This window comes from Beta vulgaris, chromosome 8, assembly GCF_026745355.1.
Source record: "Beta vulgaris subsp. vulgaris cultivar EL10 chromosome 8, EL10.2, whole genome shotgun sequence".
Lineage (NCBI taxonomy): Eukaryota > Viridiplantae > Streptophyta > Magnoliopsida > Caryophyllales > Amaranthaceae > Beta > Beta vulgaris.
Window position 1 is genome coordinate 6,840,448 of NC_079209.1, and position 9,816 is coordinate 6,850,263.

At 35.6% G+C, this 9,816-nt stretch overlaps 1 protein-coding gene and 1 long non-coding RNA gene across 2 annotated transcripts; one reads left to right on the plus strand and one right to left on the minus strand.

Annotated features, from left to right (window-relative positions):
- Positions 1-3,048: 3,048 nt before the first annotated feature.
- LOC130589812 (uncharacterized) lies at positions 3,049-3,363 on the plus strand. The gene has a single exon (XM_057391399.1). It carries the CDS (start codon positions 3,049-3,051, stop codon positions 3,361-3,363), a length of 315 nt encoding a protein of 104 aa, XP_057247382.1.
- A 2,781-nt stretch (positions 3,364-6,144) lies between these two features.
- Positions 6,145-7,106, minus strand: LOC104900880 (uncharacterized). Its single transcript, XR_791115.4, has 2 exons — positions 6,649-7,106; positions 6,145-6,440 (listed from the first exon to the last, which is right to left on the minus strand). It is a non-coding gene; the product is annotated as an uncharacterized LOC104900880 (long non-coding RNA).
- Positions 7,107-9,816: the final 2,710 nt, after the last annotated feature.

Here is a 9,816-nt window from a genome sequence, read left to right on the forward strand (position 1 = left end):
ACAAGTTAAAAATATATATACATCAAATATTTCAATTAAAAGTAAATGAACAAAACATCTTGACTTTTTTTATATAAAAGAGGAAAGTGTACATGCAAAAGTCTGAAACACTCACTACCTTTGATATTCTTTCATTCAATCAAACTCACTACCTTATGTCTATTATTTTTATTCAAAATTCATTCACAAAACATTAATATTAAAAATCACTCGCAATATCTATTAGTTTTTTTATGTTAGTGAATTAATATATTATAAATTCACCTAACTATTAATCTTTTACATATTAAGCGTAATTTTAACTATAATATGGATGAAATATATAATAGAAAATAAGTTTTGGAATTAACGTGTGTATTGCTTACATATAAGGCTCGTAGATAACAATATGAAGACAATATCATTTGCATGGATTAGTGTCAAGATTAGATAGTGTGTGAAGATTAGATCCATCTTTTTAATTAAAATAAGTCGTGAGTGTTATTTGTTTAATAATTGAATTAATTGGGTTGCGCTTGTTTTAATGCAAAAACTAATTATTAGGCCCGGGCTATGTTCCGGGAAGATAAACTTTATTTATTAATATAATACTTTATGATAATAATAACACTAAATAAAACTTAGCCTAGTGGTTAAGACTTTAGTATATGTATTTGAGGTCTCGGGATCAAACTTTATACTATGTGATTTCTAAATTTTTTATTGTATATGGATTACATGAACTAAGAGCATCTCCAACGGTCTTCTTTGTGATGTCGCTTGAGAAATATACTTTGCTGAGCGACATGCTGGACCATTGGAGATGAAGGAATGAGTTAGCTTGGTTTAAGCTACTAGCTTGTTTCAGCAATATAGCTGGAGCAAAAAGGAAGAATAGTTGAAGAAAGAGAAAAGTTTTTGGTTGAACTACACGCATGAATGACAATCATGCGTGAAACTCACTTTTCTTCTTTGCAATTTTTGGGTAAATTTTATGTGGGCCCTACAAGTTTTTACTCTCCAACAGGTATATTGTGATAGTTTGTTTCCATCAAAATCCTGTGCAACAAATACAAGTTTGTAAAAATAACAGATACTTTCAACGTTAATTTTTTTTGTAAAAAAATATTCAAAAACTGAAGATTTTAAATTTCAATACTTAAAAATTGTCTATAAATAGCAGTAATTTTTTTAGTTACCACACTTCTCATATTACCCAATAAAATTACCAACAACTTCTTACAAGTATTTTCTTACAATGGATAATTCTGAAGATCGATATAGTCAATATTATTCCTACGTAGAAAATTCTCCAAACTTATCAAATTCCAACCCTTTGTCAAGTTCCCAAGTTTTTCCAATTCGCCCAACTCCCCACAATTATCATGTAAGAAACATGCGTCCACAATATCATGAAAACATGTCTGAACCAAAATATACAATATCCCCCCGATGCTCATATGTATTACCACCCTACCTATTACTACTCGTCTCCTGTTGGGCAAGGGAATCGTCCGATTAGGCCAAACTATTACCCCCGTCCATCTTATTATCCTCACGAAAATACAAGAAGGAAAAGTCTTGATTCATCTGGTATGCATCAACAACCTCCAACAACAGGTAACGAGTCTCAAACTGAAGTTCCTGAAGATGAGGAACAACAAGAAAATATTCAAGATCAAGGAAAATTAGACAAGTTCAAGTGGAGCCCAGCACAAGACGTGGATTTATGCAAGAGTTGGTTAACAATTTCAACTGATGGTGTCACGGGAACTGACCAATCAATGAACAATTTTTGGGAAAATATTTCTAATTACTACAATGAATGGAGAAAGGAAGGTCTGTCTGTGACCATTAAGACGACTTCTAATCATTGGTACAAAATGAGTGTCGATGTTTCCAAATTAAATGGGTGTTATATACAAATCCAGGATAGCCACCCAAGCGGTCATAATGACACACTTGTTATCAATTTGGCAAATGACATTTAGAGCAGCCGTAACAAAAAGAGAAAGTTTCCATACACACATTCTTGGGAAATTCTTCGAGATCAACCAAAGTGGCAAGAGTTTGAAAAAAAAAATGGGGGTTCATCAAAGAGAACAAAAGTTTTTGCTGCGGGTGCCTACACTTCGTCATCGTCAAATCCAGGTGCAAGTGAGTCTAGTAGAAGTGTACAAAACATGGATGATCGACCACCAGGACAAAAGGTAGCAAAAGCAGCAGCAAAAGGTAAGGGGAAGGTGATAAGAAGAAAACTGATGAGGTCTCTGAGAAGTGGGAAAAGTTTCAAGATATACAAATGAAAAAATTATCTTTATTCGAGGAGTGCATTCGACTTCAAGAGTTTGAGCTTCTTTGCAAGGATACCTCGAACATGGATGAAAGAACTTTGCAAAATCACATACAAGTTTGTGAATTTCTTAAGGCTAAGCGTGAGCTATCGTAAAATTACTATGTTATTCTAATAAGAAGAAAACTGATGAGGCATCTGAGAAGTGGGAAAGGCTTCATATTATGTTGTTTTAATATTCATATATCGTAGGATGTTGTAATTTTGTACCGGTGATCGTATTAATGTAATGTAATCATAGTTATGTATCAGAAATTTTAATATATAAAAGTACCTTTCCTAAACTAGCCGTTGGAAAGTAGCAATAATAAACTAGCCGTTGGAAAGTACCAATGCAGAACTAGCCGTTATAAAGTGTCTGTTTGCAAATTCTTCTATATATTGAGTTCAATGTCATTTGAGAATCCTCACAACTCAAAATTCATATACTCTCACATCATCTAAGTAGTCTCTTCTATAAGCCTTCAACATCCATCTATTAACCTCATCATATTATTAAAAAAAATGTCTCAAAATTCTAGTTCATCAACCAACGTCGATTAGATGAAAGAGATGGATGAATAATTTTGGGATGACAGTGATGAAGAAACGGAAACGTATCTCCTTGAAAAACTATCTCAAAATCCATCGACAGATTGTGTTCCTCGTGATCGTGAAGGTGGTGCAGAACGTCTTTATTTAGACTATTTCGCACCCAACCGATTTATCCTGATAACATGTTCCGTCGACGGTTCCGTATGAGAAGGGAATTGTTCCTTTATATAGTAGATGCTGTTGGAATCCAATCGAAATATTTCAAACAAAGATTTGATGCTGCAAAAAGAATGGGTTTGTCCCCATTACAAAAGTGCATTGTCGCTATTCGCATATTAGCATATGGTACTTCTGCTGATATTGTTGATGAAGACATCAAAATAGGTGAGAGCACGGCTATAGAATCTGTATTCAGATTTTGTCGTGCAGTTATTAATGCATTTGGAGGGTTGTACCTGAGAAGGCCTACTAATGCTGATGTCCAACGATTGCTTTAGATGCACGAGGAGTATCATGATTTTCCTGGCATGCTCGAAAGTCTTGATTGCATGCATTGGCCTTGGAAGAATTGCCCAACTGCATGGAAAGGGCAATACACCAGAGGTAATTATGGTCATCCAACAATAATGTTTGAAGCAGTTGCCTCTGTAGATCTTTGGATCTGGCATGCGTATTTTGGTGTTGCAGGATCAAACAATGACCTTAATGTATAGAGTAGATCAAATTTGTTTCAAGAAAAATTCCAAGGAAATGCTCCAGAGTTAGATTTTACTGTGAATGGTAGTCAATATACTATGGGATACTACCTTACGGATGGCATATATCCTAAGTGGGCTGCATTTGTCAAAAGTTTCCCACATCCCCAAGATCCCAAGCGTTTTTGTTTGGTTACTTAGAGAACATGCATGAGGTTATTGGTTAATATAAGTAGGTGTTACTAATTCAGATAGATAGGGGTTACTTTCTCATGTAGATAGGTGTTTGTAATTCATATAAGTAGGTGTTACCAAATCATATTTAGCGGGTTAGTGATTATTATATCTATGTGTTACTTAGATAAAATATATGTTATTACTTAGAGCAGATAAATAGGGTTACTTAGATTAGATATATGTTATTACTTAGAGCGGATACATAGGGTTACTTAGATTAAATATATGTTGTTACTAAAACAATTTGACGGGGTTACTTTTGTTTATTTGTTTGGGGGTAGAATTCGTTTATTAATGGGTTACCAACTAAAAAATTAATAACAGATGTGACAGTAAGGGTTACTTAGCGGCCATATTTTGGTTACCAATAAACCTTTAAATTGAAGTGACTATACATATTATGAAAAAGTGTTCGGTAGCAATTTTAATGCAATTATATTGAATACGTAAAATTTAGTTCTTTTTTTCATGTATATTCAATGAATTAAAATGCAATTATTATTATAAATAAAAGATTTTCAGAAGTCATTTTCGTTAGAAAAAATCACTTCCCTCTATTTCTTTTCAACTTCTTCAGTTCTTTAAAGTTTCTTCATATTTTTAGAATTTACCATCTAAACTTATGGATCCCGAGTTCAAAGCCAAAGTTCTTAAAGTGTGTCAAGCTTTTGACAAATTTTATCCAAAGTTTAGGAACTTCTAATCAACTATAATGGATTCTCTTCGAGTTTTACTAAGCACTAGAGAGAGGGGTAGATCCTCATGCAATAATAGAGGATATATGCAACATGAAGGACCCAACTATGTACGCTGTTAGGGATGAAAAGTACCTTCTTAAGAAGTGGAAGGAACAGATTGAGGAGGAGAAGGAGGAGGAGAATGAACATGAAAAAAGGAGAAGGAAGATGAAAAAGAAGAAGAAAACGAAGAAGATAAATAATTTTTAATAGTTATTAATTTTAAGAAGAAAAATATGTAATTAGTTTATAAAATAGTTTCTGCCTATGTATTTTGTGTTCAAGTAATATAATTGAAAACTTGAATATTAATAAAAAATTATTCCTCTTTTGTGTTGATTCATTGTTCATGATTTTTATTCCTGTTTTCTATTTTTTTTAATTCTTTAATTTTTTTTAATAGTATCAATTGATGCTACTGATAAATATACTTATAGAAAAATGACGTTAGTTTACTGAACATTTGGGGTTACTTGTATGACTAGATCAGGTTACTGTTGTGAATAATTGGGGTTACTCATATGATTAAATAGGAATGTCATATGATTAACTAAGGTTACCTATATGAAGAAATGTAGTTAGTTTTGTGAACAGGTTACTGTAAGTGATAAATACATTTACAGGTTACTGTAAGTGTATTTAGAAGTTAATGACAAATATATTAACATGTTACTAACTCATATAGATAGGGGTTACTATAGGGTTACTTAGAGCAATATATGGGGTTACTGATTATTATAAGTAGGAGTTACTGGTTAACATATATATGGTACTTACTGATTAATATAAATAGTTATATTTAGAAGTTAGTAAAAAATACATTTATAGGTTAGTGTAAGTGTATTTAGAAGTTATTGATAGTAAGAAATTAGTAAAAAAAAAAAACATTTAGAGCTTACTGTAATTGCATTTAGAACGAAGTTACTCATAAATATACTCATATATTACTGATAAATTTATTCACATGTTACTGATAGATTTACTCACAAGTAACTGATAAATTTATTCACATCTTACTAATTCATATAGATAGGGGTTACTATAGGGGTTACTATAGGGTTTACTTAGATGAATATATGGGATTACTAATTAATATAAGTTGATATTACTTATTTACATAAATAGGCGTTACTGGTTAATATAATTAGTTAGTCATTAATGTAAATAGGTAGTACTAATTCTTATAAGTAGGTGTTACTGATACATATTTTTGGGGGTTACTCATTCATATAATTAACAGTTACTAATTCGTATAAGTACACTAGTGGAGAAAGGTCAATTTGCATCGGACTTGGGAACACCATTTGCGTCGGACATAGGTCCGACGGCATAGGTCTCGACGCAAATGGAAGATACAGGATCTGCTTCGGATAAGAATACGACGCACTTGAGTGGCTATTTGCGTTGCATGCGGAGCACTGGCAACGCAAATGGTGCATAATCTGCGTCGCACTTAGCTTAGAATGCGATGCAGATAGGAGAAGAGCAGCAGCCCAGGCCAGTCATTTGCGTTGCACGTAGTCCTCCATCCGACACAAATTTCCCTTTTTTCAAAAACAAAATATAAATTTTCTAAAATCAACCCACAGGCCACAACCAAACAAAAATCTCAAAAACAAAAAATGAAATTCAAGGTGTGACGATGAATGTTTAGAGAGGATGGAAAATCAAAGAAAACTAATAAACAATAAAGCAAGAATTTGTAGAAATAGTTGGAGTTTCAGAACATATATAAAACAACAAATTCATAATAACAAATCTATCATTAACTAATATAGTACAAAACTTTTGGAGCTTCCTTCACATCTTGACCTTCCTTCTCGTTCTTATAATTCGAACAAATCCACCAGCAGCAATGTGTCGACACAGACAAAAATGAAAAAACGAGGAGGTCTTCAAACAGATCTGAAAAAATTGATAGATAACGAAAAATCAAGACAGGCGAAACAAAAGAAAAAGAGAAGATTTATTTGCGAAAAAAATTGAAACACGAATGAAGGAGAAAAAGGCAAAGGAGATGAAAGAACAAAGTTACCGTTTAAACTCAACCAAAAAGAAACAAAGTTACCAGATTTCCATATGGTTTCAATTTCATAGACTAACCCAATATTACCTTATTCTTGGTACAAAATTGGTACGGAATGCAGTTCACGAAGTGCCATATTCGAATTGCAGTTCACGAAGGATTTGCCATTTTTTCTGAGGAAGATTTGCAGTTCATGAAAGAACGAATCCGACGAGCAAACAACCACGAAATCAGTATTTTCGATGATGTGACGATGAATCTAATTTCCGGTGACAATAATTAAGATGTATTTTAAGAATTCAGAATTTGATGGAAGAAAGATGGGAAAAAGTGAAGGAGAGAGAGGGATAGAGTGACGGCTGTGTGAGATGAGGAAGGAAGAAGTTAATTGGTAGGTTTTGTAAATAAAAAAGAAGGAAGAAGCGCGTGTGTATATTGGGCCTCATCTGCGTCGCACTCTAAGTATTATCCGGCCCAAATAATTATCTGCATCGTATCTAAGTGCATGTCCGACGCACATTATTGAATCTACGCAGATAGGGCCTCATTTCTTTTTACCAAGATGCAGCTATGTGCGTCGCACCCTCATGATGTGCAACGCATATGGTCCATATGCATCGCATGTAATGAGGGTGCGACGCACATCGTTCGTACCTGGTGCTTGTGCATTGTTGTTTTGTGTCGTACCCCAGCAAGCATGCGACGCAAATTTGGTTTTTGCATCGTTTCCATTATAGTGCGACGGACTTGGGGGGACGCAAATAGTCCTTTTTCTACAAGTGGTAGGTGTTAGTCATACATATTTTACTTAGACCATACATGTAAGGTTACTCAGAGCAAATATATAAAAGTAACTTAGAGCAGATATATAGAGTTACTTAGAGCAAATTTATAAGGTTACTTATAGCACAGGTATGGTGTTACTTAGAATAGATATATAGGGTTTCTTCGAGCAGATATATAGGGGTACTCGTGCACATATATAGGGTTACAACAGATAGATAGGGTTACTGGAACAAATATATAGCATTACTTAGAGCAATATAAGCGGTTAGTCATTAATATATGTAGGTTTTACTAATTAACATATATAGGGTTACTGACTAATATAAATAGTAACCAACTGAACAACTAATTATATTTCTAAACAATTTCTATTATTTTGTTAAAAGGGTTACATTACTTACTTACACTACAAATATACGTGCATTGATAATAAAGAATGAAATTTTTAATAACATACCTTTTTTTATCGCATTTGACATAGCTAAATCTTGATCAGCAAAGATTGTTGTAGGCGTTAGACCACCAATAGATTTCTTGAATGTGACTAATAACCATTCAAATGTTTTTGTGCTTTCATTTGAAATGAAAGCACAGAGAAGGGATGGCATGGTATGGAGGGCGGTGAGGGGGTGGGGACTGGCTGTGGCAGTGCAAGGGGGGGGGGGGGGATTGGTCGTGACAGGGCAGGGAGGGGAGTGGGGAGTGCAGGCTGTTGAGGGAGGGTGCAGTTCGTGCAGTGGGCAGTGAGTGTGTGCAGTGGCAGGACAGAGAGGGGGTGGGTAGTGAGTTTGTGGGGAGTGGCAGGGAGGTTGGGTAGTGAGTGTGGGGAGTGCAAGATAATGAGGGGTGTATGCAGTGAGTGTGGGGAGTGCAAGGCAATGAGGGTGTGTGTGTGTGCAGTGAGTGTGGTGAGTGCAGGGCATGGAGGGGGTGTGTGCAGTGAGGGAGGGGTGCAAGAAGGGAGGCAGTGCAGGGGGGAGTGGTAGTGCAGGAAGGGGGAAATGGCAGTGCACAGAGGGGGGTAGTGAGTGTGTGCAGTGGCAGGGCAGTGAGGGGGTGAGGAGTCGCAGGTAGCAAGGAGGGGGGCAGTAGGCAGTGGCAGGTAGAGGGGGCAGTAAGCAGTGGCAGGTAGAGGGGGCAGTAGGCAGTGGCAGGTGGGGTGGGGATTGTGGGGGGGGGGGGAAGGGATGCACGTTTCTTATAGCTTCACATGTTCTTGTTTCACCATTCGCGTTTATACTTTCTTTCATGTTTTTGTTTGATCTTGCGCGTTTCTAAGATCTTTTTGTAAATATTTCAAGATTTTCAAACATGGTCCTAGAAGATGTGATTATGGAGGAAGAAAATGACGATGAATACGATAAGTCATTGGATGATGACGAGTATGATGCAAATAAGGAGGAGGATAAAGGTGAACCGGAAGACATAGCGCATGATGAGCAGAAGCACTTGCAAGATGAGGAAATACGCAAGGTTCAACTCCTTGAGGAGCTAGGCGATAATGCTCCCCCCATTGACAACAATGCTCGGGAAGATTATCCAACTGTCTCATCGATCAGTATGCCACCCACAAAAGCCGGGAAAGAGTTGCAAGTCTCAACCAAAACTCCAAGGAGAGTTGCAACAAAGAAGCGGAAAGGAAGGGATGCGACTAAGGGTATAAATTTTAAGACCAATATGACCCTCGAGTATGATGATTTGGGTCAACCTTGCAGTCAGTGGCGTGTAAAGAATGGGCAGCATATTGGGTTTTGTATGCGCAAACTCAACATTTTGGTCAAGTGGAAGGATGTGCCCAAGGCAATGAAGAAATCATTATGGGAAGGCACTTGTGTAAGTTAACTTTTTAACATTTAGCAAAGTATGTTTCGTGTACTTAGTTTCACGCATTTAGCAACATGTTAGAAATATTTAGCTCTAATAACAACATATACAACCATTATAGGCAACTAAAAGCCATTCATATACTTAGAAACCCATTTGAGTAAGTAAAGGTCATTTCGGGCCGATTTATTCTTTTCATGTTCCACGTAATTTTTTTTTGTATTTAGCCACATGTTAGGACATATGTAACTAAAAATACAACATATATAACCATTAGAGTCAAGAAAACTCACTTCACATGCTTAGAAAGCCATTTTGCGTAAATGAAAGCTAAATCGGGCCGCTTTTTGCAAAGTATGCTCCATGTACTTAGTTTCACGCATTTAGCAACATGTTAGGACATATTTAGCTCTAATAACAACATATACAATCATTATAGGCAACTAAAAGCCATTCATATACTTAGAAATCCATATTGGGTAAGTAAAGGTCATTTCGGGCCGATTTATGCTTTTCATGTTCCATGTACTTTTTTTTTTGTATTTAGCCACATGTTAGGACATATATAACTATAAATACTACATATATAACCATTAGAGTCAAGAAAACTCACTTCACATGCTTAGAAAGCCATTTTGCGTAAAT

What these genes read in the sequence shown, in the direction of transcription:
- LOC130589812 (XM_057391399.1), top strand. Translation starts at nt 3,049, where the DNA reads ATGTTCCGTCGACGGTTCCGTATGAGAAGGGAATTGTTCCTTTATATA.